The following is a 23,982-nucleotide window of genomic DNA, read 5'->3' on the forward strand; positions in this document are numbered from 1 at the left end:
GGGGTGGTAGGGGGGGGGAGAGAGAGAGAGGGGGTGGTAGGGGGGGGGAGAGAGAGAGAGGGGGTGGTGGGGGGAGAGAGAGAGAGAGGGGGTGGTGGGGGGAGAGAGAGAGAGGGTGGTGGGGAGAGTGAGAGAGAGGGTGGTGGGGAGAGTGAGAGAGAGGGTGGTGGGGAGAGAGAGAGAGAGAGGGTGGTAGGGAGAGAGAGGGTGGTAGGGGGAGAGAGAGAGAGAGGGTGGTAGGGGGAGAGAGAGGGAGGGTGGTAGGGGGAGAGAGAGGGAGGGTGGTAGGGGGAGGGAGAGAGAGGGAGGGTGGTAGGGGGAGAGAGAGGGAGGGTGGTAGGGGGAGAGAGAGGGAGGGTGGTAGGGGGAGAGAGAGGGAGGGTGGTAGGGGGAGAGAGAGAGGGGGTGGTAGGGGGGAGAGGGGGAGAAAGAGAGAGGGTGGTAGGGGGAGAAAGAGAGAGGGTGGTAGGGGGAGAGAGAGAGAGGGTGGTAGGGGGAGAGAGAGGGAGGGTGGTAGGGGGAGAGAGGGAGGGTTGAGGGGGAGAGAGAGAGAGGGAGGGTTGAGGGGGAGAGAGAGAGAGGGAGGGTGGTAGGGGGAGAGCGAGAGAGGGTGGTAGGGGGAGAGAGGGTAGTAAGTGGAGAGAGGGTGGTAGGGGGGAGAGAGGGTGGTAGGGGGAGAGAGAGGGTGGTAGGGGGAGAGAGAGAGAGAGGGTGGTAGGGAGTGAGAGAGAGAGAGGGGGTGGTAGGGGGAGAGAGGGTGGTAGGGGGAGAGATGGTGGTAGGGGGAGAGAGAGAGAGAGAGAGGGTGGTAGGGGGAGAGAGAGAGAGAGAGAGGGTGGTAGGGGGGGAGAGAGAGAGAGAGAGGGGTGGTAGGGGGAGAGAGAGAGAGGGAGGGTGGTAGGGGGAGAGAGAGAGAGGGAGGGTGGTAGGGGGAGAGAGAGAGGGGGAGGGTGGTAGGGTGAGCGAGGGAGGGTGGTAGGGTGAGAGAGAGAGGGTGGTAGGGGGAGAGAGGGTGGTAAGGGGGAGAGAGAGGGTGGTAGGGGGAGAGAGGGTGGTGGGGGAGAGAGAGGGTGGTAGGGGGAGAGAGGGTGGTGGGGGAAAGAGAGAGGGGGTGGTGGGGGAGGGAGAGAGAGGGTGGTAGGGGGAGAAAGAGAGAGGGTGGTAGGGGGAGAGAGAGAGGGTGGTAGGGGTAGAGAGAGAGGGTGGTAGAGAGGGTGGTAGGGGTAGAGAGAGAGGGTGGTAGGGGGAGAGAGAGAGAGGGAGGGTGGTAGGGAGAGCGGGAGGGTGGTAGGGGGAGAGAGAGAGGGAGGGTGGTAGGGGGAGAGAAGGTGGTAGGGGGAGAAAGAGAGAGGGTGGTAGGGGGAGAAAGAGAGAGGGTGGTAGGGGGAGAGAGAGAGGGTGGTAGGGGGAGAGAGAGAGAGGGAGGGTGGTAGGAGGAGAGAGAGAGAGGGTGGTAGGGGGAGAGAGAGGGTGGTAGGGGGAGAGAGAGAGAGTGAGAGAGAGAGGGTGGTAGGGGGAGAGAGGGTAGTGGGGGGGAGTGAGGGTAGTGGGGGAGAGAGAGAGAGAGAGGGTGTTAGGGGGAGAGAGAGAGAGGGTGGTAGGGAGTGAGAGAGAGAGCGAGAGAGAGAGGGTGGTAGGGGGAGAGAGGGTGGTAGGGGGAGAGAGGGTGGTAGAGGGAGAGGGGTAGAGAGGGTGGTAGGGGGAGAGAGAGAGAGAGAGAGGGTGGTAGGGGGAGAGAGAGAGAGGGGGAGGGTGGTAGGGGGAGAGAGAGAGAGGGAGGGTGGTAGGGGGAGAGAGAGAAAGGGTGGTAGGGGGAGAGAGGGTGGTAGGGGGAGAGAGGGTGGTGGGGGAGAGAGGGTGGTAGGGGGAGAGAGGGTGGTAGGGGGAGGGAGAGAGAGGGGGAAAGAGAGAGAGGGTGGTGGGGGAGAGAGAGAGAGGGTGGTAGGGGGAGAGAGAGAGAGAGGGTGGTATGGGGAGAGAGAGAGGGTGGTAGGGAGAGAGGGAGAGAGAGGGTGGTAGGGGGAGAGAGGGAGAGAGAGAGGGTGGTAGGGGGAGAGAGAGAGGGAGGGTGGTAGGGGGAGAGAAGGTGGTAGGGGGAGAGAAGGTGGTAGGGGGAGAAAGAGAGAAGGTGGTAGGGGGAGAAAGAGAGAGGGTGGTAGGGGGAGAAAGAGAGAGGGTGGTAGGGGGAGAGGGTGGTAGGGGGAGAGAGAGAGGGTGGTAGGGGGAGAGAGAGAGAGAGAGGGAGGGTGGTAGGAGGAGAGAGAGAGAGGGTGGTAGGGGGAGAGAGAGGGTGGTAGGGGGAGTGAGAGAGAGGGTGGTAGGGAGTGAGAGAGAGAGCGAGAGAGAGAGGGTGGTAGGGGTAGAGAGGGTAGTGGGGGGGAGTGAGGGTAGTGGGGGAGAGAGAGAGAGAGAGGGTGTTAGGGGGAGAGAGAGAGAGAGGGTGGTAGGGAGTGAGAGAGAGAGCGAGAGAGAGAGGGTGGTAGGGGGAGAGAGGGTGGTAGGGGGAGAGAGGGTGGTAGAGGGAGAGGGGGAGAGAGGGTGGTAGGGGGAGAGAGAGAGAGGGGGAGGGTGGTAGGGGGAGAGAGAGAGAGGGAGGGTGGTAGGGGGAGAGAGAGAAAGGGTGGTAGGGGGAGAGAGGGTGGTAGGGGGAGAGAGGGTGGTGGGGGAGAGAGGGTGGTAGGGGGAGAGAGGGTGGTAGGGGGAGAGAGAGGGTGGTAGGGAGAGAGAGGGGGAAAGAGAGAGAGGGTGGTGGGGGAGAGAGAGAGAGAGGGTGGTAGGGGGAGAGAGAGAGAGAGGGTGGTATGGGGAGAGAGAGAGGGTGGTAGGGAGAGAGGGAGAGAGAGGGTGGTAGGGGGAGAGAGGGAGAGAGAGAGGGTGGTAGGGGGAGAGAGAGAGAGAGGGTGGTAGGGGGAGAGAGAGGGTGGTAGGGAGAGAGAGAGAGAGAGAGAGAGAGGGTGGTAGGGGGGGAGAGAGAGAGAGGGTGGTAGGGAGAGAGAGGGTGTTAGAGAGAGAGAGAGAGAGAGAGGGTGGTTGGGGGAGAGCGAGAGAGAGGGTGGTTGGGGGAGAGAGAGAGAGGGTGGTTGTGGGAGAGAGAGAGAGAGGGTGGTTGGGGGAGAGAGAGAGAGGGTGGTTGGGGGAGAGAGGGTGGTAGGGGGAGAGAGAGAGAGAGAGGGTGGTTGGGGGAGAGAGAGAGAGGGTGGTAGGGAGAGAGAGAGAGAGAGAGAGGGTGGTAGGGGGAGAGAGAGAGAGAGGGTGGTAGGGGGAGAGAGTTGTAGAAGGAAAGAGTTGTAGGGAGACAGAGAATGCACTCAAATTATACGGGAGGGAGGGAGGGAGGGAGGGAGGTCGGGAGGTAGGGAGGGAGGGATAACAAAATGCAAGACTTGAACAAAAGTTGATGTCAACCCAAATCGATATCTCATTACATCTAAACTAGGAACCGTATACAGGGTCAGCGTGGCTGGCTAAGAGCTGTCCTGAGCTTGTCCCGTGGCACGCTATAGTAGGAATGGCAGCTCTGGGGGCATTCTCTCCTCTCGCTCTTTCTCTGTATTTGTCTCTTCCTGTCCACACACGCTTATCCACCTGGGGATATCATAGGACATTTGACCCTGTCATTAAAACCCTGCCGTGTGACAGGGGACCAGTGCTGATGACAGATGAGGAACTCCTGCCTCCATGACGACAGGGTCCAATCGTATGAGGGGTTACTGATACAGTATGTGCCCTGTGTAATGGCCATTAACATTTTAACACTATTGTCTTAAAAACCCTCTACTAAGCTATATGGCATTGTTTTAAGAAGTTAATATCAAGGATCTGGATAAGAGAGTCTGGTAAATGACTAAAATGTTTATTATTTAATAGTTCAATACGCATATATGGATATGTAAGAAGATTTAAGAGAATAATACAGATCGTTAAATGCTCACAGGCAGTCAACATGACAAGTAGATTTTATTTGCTAGCATTGTGAATCACTGAAGGAGATATTGAAAACTTTTGCTTAATTGAACTATGAGATGAACAGATGTCTTAGTAGAACTATGAAATGAACAAATGTCTTAGTAGAACTATGAGATGAACAGAAGTCTTAGTAGAACTATGAGATGAACAGATGTCTTAGTAGAACTATGAGATGAACAGATGTCTTAGTAGATCTATGAGATGAACAGATCTCTTAGTAGAACTATGAGATGAACAGATGTCTTAGATGTATTTTCTCTGTACTTTTCTCTGACATGTTCCAGTCTGTTTGTAATTGAGAGCATTGAGACTAAATGCTAAACTAAAGGCTCAGCAGAAAAGGTTCAGCGTTTAACACAAAGGCCGTGAGTGGCAGACAAGTAGAGTCCCAATACCACAGGATCTGAGACAGTGAAAAAGACACACACACACTCACACACTGTTAGCCTCATTATCTACATAAGAATAGAGTTATTAATTCATTGTGGATGAATTATCGAGGGGGTTGGCCTTTGTTTTTACTCAGGCTGTCTTTGAGGTGTGTGTGTGTGTGTGTGTGTGTGTGCGTGCGTGCGTGTGCGTGCGTGCGTGCGTGCGTGCGTGCGTGCGTGCGTGCGTGCGTGCGTGCGTGCGTGCGTGCGTGCGTGGTAGAGCATCTCTTGGCGTGGTGAGCTCGGTGCCCACCTGCTCTAATGTAACAAAGAGAGTGAGTGTCTGTAAGGCAAACAGTGTGGAAGTGTGTGTCAGGTAGACGGGTGTGAGAGAGAACGGGATGAGGTGCATGTCAGTGTGTATGCACATCAAGCTTGCAGCACCTGGGTGTCCTCAGCATTGTGTGTGCGTCCATGAGCTTGCTTGGTCTGAAACCCCTTTGACTGGGGATGTTCTCTGTATAAATGGAGTCGAAAGTCTAGGCCTGGTCTTGTTTTAGAACAATGGTGTTTTTAAAGGGGCAATGTTGAAATAATAACACAGTCGATCCCCGCCCCTGTTTCGGTAAAAGCCGAGGAATGCGGCTGGAGAAATGTAACCACTCTCAAATAGTGTTTGTTTACGTTTACTTTGTTTTACAAACTAAAGTCTCATGTAAGTGGTCAGCTGCTCAGTTCTGGGTCCATACGTGTTAAGAGAAGAGATGCTAGAACGAAGAGGGGAACCAGAACGAGGAGATCTTTGCAAGTTACTGGCAAGTCTGTGGGCCGAATATCCCCTTCCCTTCGGAGATTTAAAAGATGATAACACCTGCAAAATGTGTCCAAATAACAAGTGACGAAAAACCCAAACACCGGAACGGATGTTGCTCGGTATCTCCCTCTCCCCGTTCTGTCATGATAGATCTACCACAGATATATTGGTAGTCTGTCCACGAGAGAATAGAGTAAAACAAGCTTATATTTTGGGTTCTGATGGGGTACAGCAGCTGAACTAAGCTCATGAGGCTTTTAGCAGTTATATTCTTCCAGAATCAATGGGATATATATCATTCATTTAATGGATGTAGTAACTGCAGATTGTCCCTTTTTTTAATTGGAGAGGCTTGCTTTACAGCAAGGCAGAGGTTGAGTTTGCTGTTGGGTGGGTTCGCAATAGTTTTTTTCACCTGTTTCTGTGCTTCCAAAGGGCACAGCAAAGGTTGTTGATATATTGCAGCCTACTCCGGTGTGCTTTGAATACATTTAGGATTTTGTAGCAATGTAGGCAGGGCAGTCAGAGTGCAGCTTGAACCCGCAACTCTGAGGGTCAAGCACACTACCACCTGTGCCATAAAGGTCGACCTCTTGGCAGGAGCGTAATGCACTCACCTATAGGGCGCCAGCAGTATCAGTAAATGTCCATTCGGATTTCAATACAAATGGTAATTAGCTGTAAGATGACTTGAATGCTATCATCATGCTAATGATGGGCTGTTAACTGACTTGATGTATGCTACTAAACTAGCATTCTAACGCCTGACTGCTGTCTTTGTTCTCTGTCCACAGAGCAGTTTCCTGGGCAGCGCTACGTTCTCCGTTAGCGACCTGCTGAGGTCAAAGGACGATCAGCTGACCCTCAATCTAAGGTGAGTGAACATTGCTCTCTCCTCTTTCTCAACTCTACCTTTCTCCTCTTTCTCAACTCTACCTCTCTCCTCTTTCTCAACTCTACCTCTCTCCTCTTTCGCAACGCTACCTCTTTCGCAACGCTACCTCTTTCGCAACGCTACCTCTTTCTCAACGCTACCTCTTTCGCAACTCTACCTCTTTCGCAACTCTACCTCTTTCGCAACTCTACCTCTTTCGCAACTCTACCTCTTTCGCAACTCTACCTCTTTCGCAACTCTACCTCTTTCTCAAATCTACCTCTTTCTCAAATCTACCTCTTTCGCAACGCTACCTCTTTCGCAACGCTACCTCTTTCGCAACGCTACCTCTTTCGCAACGCTACCTCTTTCGCAACGCTACCTCTTTCGCAACGCTACCTCTTTCGCAACTCTACCTCTCTCCTCTTTCGCAACTCTACCTCTCTCCTCTTTCTCAACTCTACCTCTCTCCTCTTTCGCAACTCTACCTCTCTCCTCTTTCTCAACTCTACCTCTCTCCTCTTTCTCAACTCTTTCTCTCTCCTCTTTCTCAACTCTTTCTCAACTCTCCTCTTTCTCAACTACCTCTCTCCTCTTTCTCAATTCTACCTCTTTCCTCTTCTCAACTCTACCTCTCTCCTATTTCTCAACTCTACCTCTCTCCTCTTTCGCAACTCTCCTCTTTCGCAACTCTCCTCTTTCGCAACTCTCCTCTTTCGCAACTCTCTTCTTTCGCAACTCTCCTCTTTCGCAACTCTCCTCTTTCTCAACTCTCCTCTTTCTCAACTACCTCTCTCCTCTTTCTCAATTCTACCTCTTTCTTCTTTCTCAACTCTCCTCTTTCTCAACTCTACCACTTGCTCAACTCTACCTCTCTCCTCTTTCTCAACTCTACCTCTTTCTCAACTCTACCTCTTTCTCAACTCTACCTCTTTCTCAACTCTACCTCTTTCTCAACTCTACCTCTTTCTCAACTCTACCTCTTTCTCAACTCTACCTCTCTCCTCTTTCTCAACTCTACCACTCTACCTCTTTCTCAACTCTACCGCTCTACCTCTTTCTCAACTCTACCACTCTACCTCTTTCTCAATTCTACCTCTCTCCTCTTTCTCAACTCTACCTCTCTCCTCTTTCTCAACTATACCTCTCTCCTCTTTCTCAAATCTACCTCTCTCCTCTTTCTCAATTCTACCTCTCTCTCCTCTTTCTCAATTCTACCTCTCTCCTCTTTCTCAACTCCTTTCTCTTTCTTTCTTTATTCATTTATTTCTCAACTCTCAGACCCTGAATGCCTTTGCACTGCTCTTAATGGTTTTCTTTGATCGGTAATTGATGGTTGAAGGCCAGTGCTGATCTCTTTGCGCTCTTGTTTGTTTCCCTCCTAACCGTTGGAGGTTAAAGTAAAATATTTTTGAATAGATGTGGGTAGCTGTATTTTCTACACATGGACTTTAAAGTAAGACTAACTCTTCAATAGAACTTGTTTTTATCTCTTGATCTTACCTTTTAACTGATCTTGTCTGTTTCCTTGTCCTGACGTTTGGAGGCTGGTGTTATTCTTTTTCTATCTGCAGGCTTTAAAGTAAGACTAACTCTTCAGTTGTTGGACCTTCAAACGTCTGTATTTTTCTGTATATTGTTAAAATCCAAGGGCCTTAGCAACCATGGTATTGGAATGATGCAAGTAGTTGTCTGCCCTATTTGCCAGACAACCCAGGGCTAGACAATGCACAGTTTTGTTAGCTGGTCAATTACATGGTATCAGAGGTGTGGTAAGGCAAAGAGATTGAGAGAGTGATTAAAAGAGACTGACGGAGAGACAGACAGAGAGAAAATAGTCAGAGACAAAGGATAAAGAAAGAGAGAGCGAGAGAGAGCACCTGGAGGATGATGGGAGGTCAGAGAGGTAGTTCCCATGGGAATAAAGACACCTGTTAGAGCACAGAACACCCCCATACCAAGCATGCATGTGTGTCATGGGAATGAAAAAAAAGCTGGTGAGAAAAGAAAGTCAACAGTCTAGCTACTGAGATGCAATTATAAGCCTGGCTTGGCTGCTACTGCAACTACTGTTGCTGCTCCTGCTACTGCTGCTGCTGCTGCTACTGCTGCTACTTCAGCATAATCAGACAGACTGTGGGTGTTTCACTGAAAATGGGTTTATTTCTCAGTCTCTTTGGCTCTTCTGTCTGCCCTTTTTCACTCTCTCTTTTTCTCTTCCGTCGTTCTTTTCCCTCGCTCCGTTATTCTTTCTCATTTCCTGAAGGTGAGCACGGGTCCCTGGCCATAATTGTCACTGGTATGATTGACAGCGCTACTCGCCGCCACGAGGGAGGGAGATTATGCAGCTGGTGTGTGTCTGTCTTTCTATACATGTCTGTGTGTCTGTCTTTCTATACGTCTGTCTTTCTGTGCAACAAGATCTCACAGTTTGGCCAATTTGACTTCAGATTCCGACGTTTGACAATGTTTGTCCAAACATCAAATTTCGAAATTGCTTCAAATGTCAAATGTTGACGTGTTTTGGACAGTCTGAGTTGCTCCGCTGCTATCGGCAAGGCCTTGCGGCTGGTTAAGTTACATTAATTCCAAATGGTTAAGTTAAGAGGTTAATAGTTCAGGTTTGGGAGAGGGTTAAAACAAAAACAACTCCATGGTTAAGTTTAGCCATTAATTCCGAATTGTTAAGGTTTGGGATAGCCCATCAGCCACAACCACTGTTCACAACGCCCAAGCAGACTTGATGGTAATAGTGCTCACTGTTGCCCGTAGTGCCCGGTTTTGAAGGCATCTCCCGACGTCCTGGGTACCTGGAGTGATGTCTAATTTCGAAGTGGATCTTGAGTGACCTGGCTGGTGTGTGTGTGTGAGCTTGTGTGTGAGCTTGTGTGTGAGCTTGTGTGTGAGCTTGTGTCTGAGCGCGTCCACTGTACTGCAAACAAACACCAGCCAAGGCCCAATGATTGATCCGTTTGATAATGCTGATTCTGATGAAAGGGGGGACGTCATAGTGGTGCTTTTTACAAGCTAAAAGGGTACTCTGCGGCAATGTGTTCCCGTAAAGTGGAGGGAGAACATTGACTGTGTTGTCTTAGTGTTTGGCCCACCGAGTTGCGAGCACACACACACACACACACACACACACACGCCCTGCGGAGTGTCATTTTCTAATTGCACTGAACGAGGGATGAAAGAACACACACAACCTAGGAAAGTTCCTTTAATCCCCAACAGAAAGAGAGACTGGGCAACAACTGGGGGCTCATCTACACTACCCTTTAAATTTAATTTGAGTCTGTTGCGGTGGTGGAGGCCTATTGGTGTATGGGTTGGAGGTTTTGGGATGTTCTTTGTGGCCATTTTACCTCTCAAGTTTAAAACTCTCTCAAATTACAACTCTTTAGCTTTTGAAAGAGTTTAGAAATATCAGTGTTACTTTCTTCATCCCCGGGTTGATCTCGCAATGGGCAACTTTAGGAGGAAGTCATTTTATTTGGTCAACAGATACGCCCTTGAGGATGTGGTGGTAATGTTGATGGTCAAGGCAGAATGGCCCACAACTGAAAGTCTATTCTATACAGTGGAATACAAGGCTGCTACTGTAGTCCTCTGGAGACCTAATGCCTTGGTATACCAGTCAGGTGGTGTTATGTTGTTGTCTGATAGGATGGCCCAGATTCTTGTTTCCTCATGTCTCCCTATGGAAATTTACTCTTGTGCACGCATACTCTCATTTGCATATCTCTCTCTCTCTCTCTCTCTCTCTCTCTCTCTCTCTCTCTCTCTCTCTCTCTCTCTCTCTCTCTCTCGTTCTCACGCTCTCTCACACGCTCTCACGCGCTCTCTCACGCGCTCTCTCACGCGCTCTCTCTCCAATATGCTGTTTGGTTTGGTAGCTCATCCACTGAGGAGGGATTTTCAAAGGCGAAAGCAGCCATGAGTCTTTGTGATCCATCCTCTGTTGTTGGGTTCAAGCCAGTGATTCATATTTTCTCCTACTCTCCAAGCCGCTCAAAGACAACAGCGCTGGTTTCGACTATGAGAACAGAGAACAGCAGGCATATGTATTCTACAGCTTGTTAAGAGGAGTCTACAGTTTGCTGTATGGAGGGTTATTGTCAAGCAGTAGCTCAGTTCGCTAACTACCTTTCTCTACTGAGAGAAACTGGACAAATTTTCTTTCAGAAGACAGAACAGTTGTTCCCCCCTCAGAGCTGTTTGAAACCAGCTCGCCATTGACGTAGTTCTCGTCTTAATAAGGTCTGGATTTACACGGGGTCCTTAAGCAAATATATATGTGAAATTGGTATTTGATGTTTGACCGGGGGAGTTTGTTTTCCCCTTCCACTTCTATGAAGTTCACCACCTAAGGGACATGTTTTTATAGACAGGAGAAGTCTACGCTATTGAATTTGAACTTCAGGCTCTCAAATCCTACGGCTTCTTATTTCACACTCATTACTTCTTCATTTCATCTCTCGCTCTCTACCTCTCTCTCTTTCTCTCTCTCTCTCTCTCAGCCTCAGCAAATGGAAGGTTTTTAATGTCAGGCTTGTTGGAATGTTTGTCACAAGTCGTTTGTTTTGCCCCCAGTCAGAACTGGGAGCGCATCCAGGTTGGATTTGGGTCACTTTTCTGGAGCTTTTTGACAGTGTCAGGTCCACTGACTGTAAAGGTCATTAACAGAGTGCCTTGTGAGGACCTGTCTCCTCCCTGTCTCCTCCCTGTCTCCTCCCTGTCTCCTCCCTGTCTCCACAAACCACTGATGTGATGGCGAGAGCAACCCACAATACAGCGTGCTGAGTGCACAAGCACAACAATGATTTAAAGGGATGAGCTGGATGACCTGTGGGTTTTGACCACGGTAAATACAGTGGGGACACTCTCTCACTTTGGATTTATCCCTTTAAAGCGATGGGTTGGTTGATTTAGTGTCCTGGCCAGGGCGAACACAGCAAAAACTCCTTAGTTCTGGACTGAATGGATTTGCTTTGTTCTAGCTGTGGTGAACATGAGAAAGCCATATACTTCTGTTTGACGAGAAATGCAGTCTATAGCTTTGAGTGAAATGATAACAACTTTCCATTCAAACGGTCGAGTTGGACTCGACCAGGTTACTATAGGAGCCATATTTCACCCATTCTTTAAAAGCATAGCAGTGTATAGAAACCTTGATGAATTCTGTTTTCCTAAAGGAGTAGAAAGGAGTAGATGGCTTGTGAAGAAAGTCAAACTGATTTGATGATTAACGGAGTCACACGATACCGGAAGTACTTGTGGACCAAATGGAGGTCAAAAGTCGTCACAAAATACATTCTCGTTGACATTCTCGTCTTTTGTGACGACTAACTTGAGCTCGGTGAGGTTTTTATTCGATCCAAACTTTCTAGCACGCAGTTAGTTTGACTATGTGAGTTTGAGTGTGCTTGACTGGCAGTGCATCTGTGTCCCCATTCTTTTCTCACCTAAAGCCATGCTCTCGGACACCTCAGCCACACCTCCCTCTTGTCCTTGTCTCCACACAACAACAACAGCCTTTTTGACAGGCTCCCCTTACAAATGATTTGTGTTGTACCTTAACAACACTGCTCCTTCTGTCGCCATTGACAACCCCTGTGACACACACACACACACACACACACACACACACACACACACACACACACACACACTGAAGCACTTATGGCATTTTGATGTATGGTGATTTCTTCCCCCATCCCAGACCACTTAATCGGTTGTTAGTGCCAGGCTGGAAGGCGGAAGTCGTATGACCTTTGACCCATAACACGTTGTAGCATTGTACTTAATCACTTCCTGTCTGTCTGTTACCATAGGGTCAGGCTGCTGTGTATGATGGTGATAGTTCAACCACCGACATTACTCTTCAGGGGCTTCCAAGAACCGTGCTTTGGTCTAAACGGCCGTTTAGATTAGATGTTGTTCGATATCTGATTTCTCCTGGCTAGGCTCATATGTTCAGTTGACTGCTATAGTTTATGTATGCTGTCCATAGCAGTGTTTGGTTGGATCTTCTCTTTTTAAGTTGTTTCTAAAGAGGCGATTTGTAATGCACTTCCTGTGTTCATAGTTTGTAGAACTTTGGTCATAGATATTGTTGTTTCAAAAGCGAGGGCCATTTTCAACCTGGTTAAGGTCAGCTTCCTGTAAAGACCTGATGTAGGCTAGTCAAGTCGAGATGGGGACTTGAAAATAGCAACGGAAACAGGATGTAAACAGCAACAAAGACGTTGCAACCCAGGCCCTTTCAATAATGTATCCCTGGTTGTGTACACAGGGGAGAAGTTATCACCGTTTCAGAGAGGAAGCCTGGTGTTCACCCTGTCAAAACACACCACACACACACACACACACACACACACACACACACACACACACACTACCAATTCACAGCAGTGTGTTTTGCATAAATTTAAAACTGAAAGCGCTAATATGCTAATAACGTGCTATTCTCTGTCTCCAACAACCAAAACAAATGTTTGAAAGGTTTGAATTCACATTCCAACTTACCAAATAGACAACAGGAAGCTACCTCAAATCCTGCCAGACCATTCGGTTTGTCCATTAGCTGTCAGGACACTAGTCCTGGACAAAAAGCACTTTCTGTTGTGTTTACAGTGCAGAACTGTTTGCTAATGTAACTCTCAATGCAACACTGTAAACTCTGTGCAGACAAAACACTTAACATGCTTTACAGTCAAGGACTAGGTTTAATCGGTGTTCGGGAAACTGGCCTCGTGTCTTTACACCTTACCTGCAGCTGCATTACAGGAAGTCTCTGACATGTTTAACATGGCTCTCACTCTCACCCTCTCTCTCTCTATTCTCTCTCTCTATTCTCTCTCTCTATTCTCTCTCTATTCGCTCTGTTCTCTACTCTCTCTCTCTCTTTCTCTCTCTCTCTTTCTCTCTCTCTCTCTCTCTCTCTCTCTCTCTCTCTCTCTCTCTCTCTCTCTCTCTCTCTCTCTCTCTCTCTCTCTCTCTCTATTCTCTCTCTCTCTCTCTATTCTCATATATATATATATATATATTCTCTCTATATATATATTCTCTCTATATATATATTCTCTCTCTCTATATTATCTCTCTATATTCTCTCTCTCTCTCTCTCTCTCTCTCTCTCTCTCTCTCTCCTCTCTATTCTCTCTATTCTCTCTATTCTCTCTATTTTCTCTCTATTCTCTCTAAAAGAAGAGGGGATGGCAACCCTGTGACCCAGTTTAACGTTTTTAGATTTGATGGTGATGGGAAATAATAGTGTGTGTTCAGAGATGAAGCTCTAGTGAGGCTACATTATCACAGGCCAATGCCTCCCTCCATGTCTTGACTGCCTGTCTTATTCATACAATCCTATTGGATAACACCCACCAGTCTATTCCACCATTAATAACACCACTATCATCTCACCAGTTCACTGCCCCAGCACCATTCACTATCATCTCACCAGTTCACTGTCCCAGCACCATTCACTATCATCTCACCAGTTCACTGACCCAGCACCATTCACTATCATCTCACCAGTTCATTGACCCAGCACCATTCACTATCATCTCACCTTTTCACTGACCCAGCACCATTCACTATCATCTCATCAGTTCACTGACCCAGCACCATTCACTATCATCTTACCTCTTCACTGACCCAGCACCATTCACTATCATCTCACCACTTCACTGACCCAGCACCATTCGCTATCATCTCACCCGTTCATTGACCCAGCACCATTCACTATCATCTCACCAGTTCATTGACCCAGCACCATTCACTATCATCTCATCAGTTCACTGACCCAGCACCATTCATTATCATCTCACCAGTTCACTGACCCAGCACCATTCACTATCATCTCACCAGTTCACTGTCCCTGCACTATTCACTGTCATCTGTCACATTGACCAAGCTTATCTCCAGATGCCCATGCCTTACTATCCACCCTCTGACTGGAAGCTGGTTTATCTGAGCAGGGTAGAAGGCTGAAGATGAACTGATCTGCTGAAATACAGCTCCAGGCATAAAAGCCGACGTTGTTGCCGGTGATGTCTGGTGAGGACCTGCCTTACAATAGACCTACAAGCCCTCAGTCCAACCTCTCTCAGCCTATTGCAGACAGTCTGAGCACTGATGGAGGGATTGTGTGTTCCTAGTGTAACTTGGGCAGTTGTTGTTGCCATCCTGTACCTGTCCCGCAGGTGTGATGTTCGGATGTACCGATCCTGTGCAGGTGTTGTTACACGTGGTCTGTCACTGCGAGGACGATCAGCTGTCTGTCCTGTCTCCCTGTAGCGGTAGATTAGGCGTCTCACAGTACGGACATTGCAATGTATTGCCCTGGCCACATCTGCAGTCCTCATGCCTCCTTGCAGCATGCCTAAGGCACGTTCACGCAGATGAGCAGGGACACTAGTTATCTTTCTTTTGGTGTTTTTCAGTCAGTAGAAAGGCCTCATTAGTGTCCTAAGATTTCAGAACTGTGACCTTAATTGCCTTCTGTCTGTAAGCTATTAGTGTCTTAACGACCTTTCCACAGGTGCATGTTCATTAATTGTTTATGGTTCATTGAACAAGCATGGGAAACGGTGTTTAAACCCTTTACAATGAAGATCTGTGGAGTTATTTTGATTTTAACCAATTATCTTTGAAAGACAGGGTCATGAAAAAGGGATGTTTCGTTTTTTGCTGAGTTTATTTATACATAGTATACCACTACCATTCAAAAGTTTGGGGTCTCTTAGAAATATTTTTTTAATAGAATGTGGGTTTAATTACAGGCTCAAAATGGCCAGAAACAAAGAACTTTCTTCTGAAACTCGTCAGTCTATTCTTGTTCAAATCAAATTTTATTTGTCACATACACATGGTTAGCAGATGTTAATGCGAGTGTAGCGAAATGCTTGTGCTTCTAGTTCCGACAATGCAGTAATAACCAACGAGTAATCTAACAATAAAAATATATGAATGAGTGATGGTACAGAACGACATAGGCAAGATGCAGTAGATGGTATAGAGTACAGTATATACATGTGAGATGAGTAATGTAGGGTATGTAAACATATAAAAGTGGCATTGTTTAAAGTGGCTAGTGATACATGTATTACATAAAGATGACAAGATGCAGTCGATGGTATAGAGTACAGTATATACATATGAGATGAGTAATGTAGGGTATGTAAACATTATATTAAGTGGCATTGTTTAAAGTGGCTAGTGATACATTTTTACATAAATTTTTTCATTATTAAAGTGGCTGTAGTTGAGTCAGTATGTTGGCAGCAGCCACTCAATGTTAGTGGTGGCTGTTTATGGCCTTGAGATAGAAGCTGTTTTTCAGTCTCTCGGTCCCAGCTTTGATGCACCTGTACTGACCTCGCCTTCTGGACGATAGCGGGGTGAACAGGCAGTGGCTCGGGTGGTTGCTGTCCTTTATGATCTTTATGGCCTTCCTGTGACATCGGGTGGTGTAGGTGTCCTGGAGGGTAGGTAGTTTGCCCCCGGTGATAAGTTGTGCACACCTCACTACCCTCTGGAGAGCCTTACGGTTGTGGGCGGAGCAGTTGCCATACCAGGCGGTGATACAGCCCGACCGGATGCTCTCGATTGTGCATCTGTAAAAGTTTGTGAGTGCTTTTGGTGACAAGCCGAATTTCTTCAGCCGCCTGCAGCCTTGCGAGGGTTAACACGTTTAAATGTTTTACTCATGTCGGCTGCAGTGAAGGAGAGTCCACAGGTTTTGGTAGCGGGCCGTGTCAGTGGCACTGTATTGTCCTCAAAACTAGCAAAGAAGTTGTTTAGTCTGTCTGGGAGCAAGACATCCTGGTCCGCGACGTGGCTAGTTTTCTTTTTTTAATCAGTGATTGACTGTAGACCCTGCCACACACCTCTTGTGTCTGAGCCGTTGAATTGCGACTCTACTTTGTCTCTATACTGACGCTTAGCTTGTTTGATTGCCTTGCGGAGGGAATAGCTACACTGTTTGTATTCGGTCATGTTTCCGGTCACCTTGCCCTGGTTAAAAGCAGTGATTCGCTCTTTCAATTTCTTGCGAATGCTGCCATCAATCCACGGTTTCTGGTTTGGGAATGTTTTAATAGTTGCTGTGGGTAAGACATCGCCGATGCACTTGCTAATAAACTCGCTCACCGAATCAGCGTATTCGTCAATGTTGTTGTTTGACGCAATGCAGAGTTTATCCCAGTCCACGTGATTGCTTCAATCTTGAAGCGTGGAATCAGATTGGTCGACCAGCGTTGAACAGACCTGAGCGCGGGAGCTTCCTGTTTTAGTCTCTGTCTATAGGCTGGGAGCAACAAAATTGAGTCCAAAAGGAGGGCAGGGGAGGGCCTTATATGTGTCGCAGAAGTTAGAATAACAATGATCCAGGGTTTTACCAGCCCTGGTAGCACAATCGATATGCTGATACAATTTAGGAAGTCTTGTTTTCAGATTAGCCTTGTTAAGATCCCCAGCTACAATGAATGCAGCCTCAGGATATGTGGTTTCCAGTTTACATAGAGTCAAATAAAGTTCGTTCAGGGCCGTCGATGTGTCTGCTTGGGGGGGAATATATGCGGCTGTGATTATAGTCGAAGAGAATTCTCTTGGTAGATAATGTGGTCACATTTGATTGTGAGGATTTCTAAGTCAGGTGAACAGAAGGAGTTCCTGTGTGTTGTTATGATCACACTACGTCTTGTTAATCATAAGGCATACCCCCCCGCCCCTCTTCTTACCAGAAAGATGCTTGTTTCTGTCGGTGCAATGCGTGAAGAAACCAGCTGGCTGTACCGACTCCGATAGCGTGTCTCGAGTGAGCCATGTTTCCGTGAAGCAAAGAGGACAAGTGTTCTGAGAAATTAAACGGGATGCTGGCCTTCAATGCAGAGTTCCTCTGTCCAGTGTTTGTGTGATTTTACTCATCTTAATCTTTTATTTTTATTGGCCAGTCTGAGATATGACTTTTTCTTCGCAACTCTGCCTAGAAGGCCAGCATCCTGGAGTCGCCTCGCCTCTTCACTGTTGACGTTGAGACTGGTGTTTTGCTGGTACTGTTTAATGAAGCTGCCAGTTGAGGACTTGTGATGCGCCTGTTTCTCAAACTAGACACCCTAATGTACTTGTGCTCTTGCTCAGTTGTGCACCGGGGCCTCCCACTCGTTTTCCCTATTTTGGTTAGAGCCAGTTTGCGCTGTTCAGTGAAGGGAGTAGTACACAGCGTTTTATGAGATCTTCAGTTTCTTGGCCATTTCTCGCATGGAATAGCCTTAATTTCTCAGAACAAGAATAGACTGACGAGTTTCAGAAGAAAGCTGGCCATTTTCAGGCCATTTTGAGCCTTTAATCAAACCCACAAATGCTGATGCTCCAGATACTCAACTAGTCTAAAGAAGGCCAGTTTTATTGCTTCTTTGATCAAACAACAGTTTTCAGCTGTGCTAACATAATTGCTAACAGGTTTTCTAATGATCAATCAGCTTTTTAAAATGATAAACTTGGATTAGTTAACACAACATGCCATTAGAACACTGGAGTGATTGATGCTGATAATGGCCCTCTGTACACCTATGTAGATAACTCTGCCGTTTCCAGCTACAATAGTCATTTACAACATTAACAATATCTACACTGTATTTCTGATAAATTTCATTTATTCTTATTTCAATTATTTTAAATGGACACAAACAAGGACATTTCTAAGTGACCCCAAACTTTTGAGCGGTAGTGTATATATTCTGACAACCCTTGGAAATACTAAGTGGGAGTCCCTCTGCTCTCTTTCTGTCTCTCCATCCCTCTGTCCTCCCTCCGTCTCTTTTCTCTCTCTCTCACTCTCTCTCTCTCTCTCTCTCACTCTCACTCTCACTCTCACTCTCTCTCACTCCCCATCTCCTTCTCTTCCCTTTCCCCCTCCTTCCCTCTCTCTTTGTCAAATGATATGACACACCAGCAGTGTTGAACCCAGATTGGGGCTTCTGTCCTCTACAGTCATTAGCAAAAAGAGACAACACACAAACAAACATTTAGTTAGGAATAATGAAGGGAATGATCCCTTTCTGGTTAATTTAATGTATTTGTCACCTAATGGATAGTGTGTGTAGTGTTTATAACAGAGGGGATGCACTGTAGGACAGTGGTGGAAGGGTGGCTATTGGGAAGGCGTTTATCTGTCGTTTGCACATGGGGAGGACTATTTTGACTGAAGCTGCCTGTGACTTCCTGTGTGTGGAATTGTCCAATAAAGTATGTTTAATGCTGCAGGAATGGGTTTGGAAGTCAGAGAGACACACACACACACACACACACACACATTTAGATATACACACGCGCACACACACACACACACACACAGCATTAAATTTGTTTTGAAATGCACATATGGTCTCCACATTTCTCCCATCATTACCCAAAATGCACTTCTGTGCTGTTTCACTGTATAATCTAGAAGAATCCCTCAAGGCTAGGAGGCCCATGGATAGAATATGAAAATAATGACCTAGACCAGAGATCCACCAAGGCACCAAATATGTTCATGCCAGATAAAAAGAAATCGCTTTCAGGCTGACACACACACACACACACACACACACACACACACACACACACACACTCGGGCTGAAATACTGCTTTAATTACCGTTCATAAATAATCTGGGCTTTTCAAAAGTTGTCTATAAAGAGCATTCTGGATAATCCGGAACGTTCCAGTAGTGCCCAGAAACTCACCATGCATATTGAGTAAGGTAATAGGTCTCATATAGAGTGAAGAAATAAGAAAATTGAGAATTTTATATAGTGAACTAAAAAGTATGTAGCTAGCAAGTTTACTAGTTTGCGACAGTAGTTCGAATTCAACAATGCCAATAATGTTTTCAATTCGACTTGAATTAAAAAATGAATTATAGCCATTGAATTCTAACATGCAAATATACTGTGCGCTATAGAGAAATAATGCACGCTCTGGAATGCCCTTCAAGCCAATTAGAAACAAGTATTCAACAATGCCATGGTATAAATCTCGGTAGACATGGGACAAAAGGGGGTTACAATGTAGGGGGACCCACCGGGGCCAAGTCCTTGTCTATTTGATGAGTGGGTTATAATGAGGACAACATGAAATGAGGATGTCTCCATGCCTGCCATTGGGTCTCTTTTCTCTTTCTTCTCCGCTTTGGAAGAGATTGTGGCCCTCCATCATTCCAGCACTCTGTAGAGGAGTCGACGGGAGACCGGCAATCTCCGCTGCGCTGCTGTCCCGATACATCCCCGCACCCAGAAAGGAAAGGGGGGTGGTCATGTATAATATCCTGCCTTTATCCACTTTAATCTGTTTCTGACTAAAGCCCATAAAGAGCTAAGTCATTTATTAGAGACAGGGTTCTGTCATGGAGCCTCAGTCCCTGATCCACCCCAAAACTGTTGAAGGTATCAGGGAGAGAAAGTGTTGACATTGAGCCCCCGTCCAGCCCAACAGTGCCTGATATCAGAGCATGCAGCTCAACCGAGCTGCTCCACCACCACAACCACCTTCCTCTTAGCTCTGCTGTTCCCTCCATTCTGTTCCACAGCCTCCCTTGATCTCACCCCTGGTTGTTGTATCATCTCGACCACATTGACAAAGTGCATAATGGTGTTTCTACTGTTGCTTTGTTTGGCAGATTGCCCCTCTCTACTCCTGATCTCCACACGGACACAGAGGAGGTGCAGAGGTAAAAAGCATCGGAGCCATGTTCTGCATTTGACACGTTTGATCCAGACTTCTGCATATGCTTTAACCATTGAAATATTATCAGTAGAATGGTAAAAGCCCCGTCAGACCACGCGTACTGATGAATGGTGATGGCAGGTCTAGTAATTCTATTATATGGCTTCGACCAGGACTGATGCTGCTAACTTTGTGGGAAACAAAGGTTGACGTGAAGACAAGCTACTGTTTTAAAAGGTTTCAAACAAGCAATGACTAACTAGGTCTGTTGTTGTTCATGTTTGGTCAGTCATGTGTACGGATGGTGTACCAGCTTTGACATGCAACTCCCATTGGCTTAAAGGGCAACTCCCATTGGCTTAAAGGGCAACTCCCATTGGCTTAAAGGGCCACTCCCATTGGTTTAAAGGGCAACTCCGCCACTTTTTAATCTTCATTATCTCCAGCCCCATACCAGTGTCTACACGTGAAAGCGCTGCGTTTCTATGATCTGGGGTTAAAAAGATAAGATAAACTCCTAATAATGCTTCTCTGTGACATCACAAGGTGCGATTTAAAAGTAAGAAAAACAGCAACATTCCTAGCCAGTGGGCATCACTGCGAATCTCATTGAAAATCACAGTTTTTATTTTTTGGGATGTCATCAGGTAGAACTTTTTAACTTTTAGATTTATTCTGACAAAAATGCACCGTTTTCACATGTAGACACGGGTATTGTGCTGGAGATAATGAAAATGAACTTGAAAATGGGTGGAAATACCCTTTAACACCAAGGTCATATTGACACAGTGCAGAGTTAGTTATGAGCCACACACACACACACACACACACACACACACACACACACACACACACATACTCGGGGAGAGGAAAGCAAATTGCTGCAGTGCAGTTCTGATGAGTTAAGTTCAACGCAGCATTCTGTCTCTCTAAGTCAGTTTAACTATCTAAAATGTGTCTGACGTTTTGGCATGAATAAGGCCTTAGCATTTGGATGACAGTGGTTTGAAAAGGTCTTAGCTGGCAGAGTATAGACGGAGAGGGCAGCCTCTTGGCGGAGGAGAAAATGAGAGGGCAAATGTTTCTATGAGTCATAAAGTTGAATTAATGCCCCCTGGAATATTGGCTTGTTTGTTTTGTTTGTGTGTGCATAATGTGTACTTGTTCGTTATCCAATATTATAAACTGGGTGGTTCGAACCCTTAATGCTGATTGGCTGACAGGCGTTGGTAACCAGTTTATAATTGCAATAAGGTACCTCGGGGGTTTGTTGTATATGGCCAATATACCACGACTAAGGGCTGTATCCAGGCACTCCACATTGCGTCGTGCGTAAGAACAGCCCTTAGCCGTGGTATATTGGCCATATACCACACCTCCTCAGGCCTTATTGCTTAAATATACACTGAGTGGACAAAACATTAAGAACACTCTTTCCATGTGATTCCAGGTGAAATCTATGCTCTATTATTGATGTCACTTGCTAATCCACATCAATCAGTGTAGATGAAGGGGAGGAGACAGGTTAAAGAAGGATTTTTAAGCCTTGAGACAAATGAGCTATGTATTGTGTATGTGTGCCGTTCAGAGGGTGAATGGGCAAGACAAGGTTTAAGTGCCTTTGAACGGGGGATGGTAGTAGGCGTTTTTCACACTCAACAGTTTCCTGTGTGCATCAAGAATGGTCCACCACCCAAAGGACCAGCCAACTTGACACAGCTGTGGGAGGCATTGGAGTCAACATGGGCCAGCATCCATGTGGAACACTTTGGACACCTTGCAGAGTCTATAACCCGACGAATTGAGTCTGTTCTGAGAGCAAAATGGGATGCAACTCAATATTAGGTGTTCCTAATGTTTTGTACGCTCAGTGTCGGGACAGCTGTACAAACAAGTGTTTTTGAAGTGTTTGAACTTGTGGTTTGTCTGCACCTGGGTGCCTTTTTGCAGCACTGCAGGCATTGTGATACAGTCCCTTACGTATGGTGTCACCATAGACATCAGTCATATTTTGTCCAAAAACAATACTATGAAATGATACATTCCTTTTTTCTTTTTTTTCTGTCTCTCTCTCTCTGTCGCTCTCTCTCTCTGTCGCTCTCTCTCTGTCGCTCTCTCTCTCTGACGCTCTCTCTCTCTGTCGCTCTCTCTCTCTCTGACGCTCTCTCTCTCTCTCTCTCTGACGCTCTCGCTCTCTGACGCTCTCTCTCTCTCTCTCTCTCTCTCTCTCTGTCGCTCTCTCTCTCTCTCTGTCGCTCGCTCTCTCTCTCTCTCTCGCTCTCTGTCGCTCTCTCTCTCTCTCTGTCGCTCTCTCTCTCTCTCTGTCGCTCTCTCTCTCTCTCTCTGTCGCTCTCTCTCTCTCTCTCTGTCGCTCTCTCTCTCTCTCTCTCTGTCGCTCTCTCTCTCTCTCTCAAATTCAAATTCAAATTCAAGCTGCTTTATTGGCATGAAAAACATTGTGTCAATATTGCCAAAGCAACAATGTATACAACATACATTGTAACAAAATTATAAATGATAGCAAATAATAATATAAAATGGTAGTAAATAATAATACAAAATTAAATACAAAAATAATAACAATGAAATGGTAACAGTCAATAGTAGAAATGTAATAAATATAAAATCAAATTATGGAAAATGAAACTATAACTAACTTATAACTAAATAACGGTCATCTTCTTCTTTTTATCAGTACTACAACTACAATCATCATTACTACGACTACGACTACCATCACTAAACTGTTATCACTACCATTACCACCCATATTTGGAAAGATAAACATTAATAATTATAGTAATAACAATAATAGTCATAATAAGTAAGTTACTGTTTACTATGCAGATGTTATTATTCAGTGTCCCTCAGGCTATGGCAGGAAAATACATATTTGGCTGCAAGAGGAGCCATTGCTCCTTCGCCCATGAGTATTCTTAGTTTTTCCTCTGGGTTCAATTTGTAAAAATTTGGAATATATGTGTAACGGTTTTCTTCTAACTCCTCCTCTGATGAAGAGGTAGAACAAGGATCGGACCAAAATGCAGCGTGTCGATTGCGATCCATGTTTTAATAAACAAACGTAAAACACGAATCAATACAAACACTACAAAAATAAAGACCGTAACGAAAACCTAAACAGCCTATCTGGTGAAAACACATAGACAGGAACAATCACCCACAAACACACAGTGAAACCCAGGCTACCTAAATATGGTTCCCAATCAGAGACAATGACGAACATCTGCCTCTGATTGAGAACCATATCAGGCCGAACATAGAACTGGACAAACTAGACATGTAACATAGAATGCCCACTCAGATCACACCCTGACCAACCAAAACATAGAAATATACAAAGTAAACTATGGTCAGGGTGTGACAGTACCCCCCCCCCCCCCCCCCCAAGGTGCGGACTCCGGCCGCAAAACCTGAACCTATAGGGGAGGGTCTGGGTGGGCATCTGTCCGCGGTGGCGGCTCTGGCGCTGGACGTGGACCCCACTCCATAATAGTCTTGGTCCACCTCCTTAGCGTCCCTAGATAGGTGACCCTCCTTAATGACAGCTCGGGACAGAGGGACAGCTCGGGACAGAGGTAGCTCGGGACTGATGGGTAGCTCAGCACTGAGAGGAAGCTCAGCACTGAGAGGAAGCTCAGCACTGAGAGGAAGCCCAGGCAGATAGTTGGATCTAGAAGGTCCTGGCTGACTGGAGAATCTGGAAGAGTCTGGTCGACTGGCAGATCTGGAAGAGTCTGGTCGACTGGCAGATCTAGAAGAGTCTGGTCGACTGGCAGATCTGGAAGAGTCTGGTCGACTGGCAGCTCTTGCTGCTCCATGCTGACTGGCTGCCCCATGCTGACTGGCAGCTCTGGCTGCTCCATGCTGACTGGCTGCTCCATGCTGACTGACAGCTCTGGCTGCTCCATGCTGACTGGCAGCTCTGGCTGCTCCATGCTGACTGGCTGCTCTGGCTGCTCCATGCTGACTGGCTGCTCTGGCTGCTCCATGCTGACTGGCGGCCCTGGCTGCTCCATGCTGACTGGCGGCCCTGGCTGCTCCATGCTGACTGGCGGCCCTGGCTGCTCCATGCTAACTGGCGGCTCTGGCTGCTCCATGCTAACTGGCGGCTCTGGCTGCTCCATGCTAACTGGCAGCTCTGGCGGCTCCTTGCAGACTGGCAGCTCTGGCGGCTCCTTGCAAACTGGCAGCTTTGGCGGCATCCTGCAGACTGGCAGCTCTGG

General features: G+C 46.9%; 1 protein-coding gene across 5 annotated transcripts in view; it reads left to right on the top strand.

The window, feature by feature from the left end:
- The window catches only part of LOC139419032 (type II inositol 3,4-bisphosphate 4-phosphatase-like), a 218,981-nt gene that overhangs the window by 65,362 nt on the left and 129,637 nt on the right, over positions 1–23,982 (top strand). For all 5 annotated transcript variants that reach the window (XM_071168887.1, XM_071168888.1, XM_071168884.1 and 2 more), the window contains one exon: positions 5,946–6,025. Coding sequence is in view for 2 of the 5 variants with exons in the window: in XM_071168884.1 (XP_071024985.1) it covers positions 5,946–6,025 (80 nt within the window). In the remaining 3 variants the exon portion in view is untranslated. The remainder of the gene's footprint in view (positions 1–5,945; positions 6,026–23,982) is intronic.

This window comes from Oncorhynchus clarkii, chromosome 10, assembly GCF_045791955.1.
Source record: "Oncorhynchus clarkii lewisi isolate Uvic-CL-2024 chromosome 10, UVic_Ocla_1.0, whole genome shotgun sequence".
Lineage (NCBI taxonomy): Eukaryota > Metazoa > Chordata > Actinopteri > Salmoniformes > Salmonidae > Oncorhynchus > Oncorhynchus clarkii.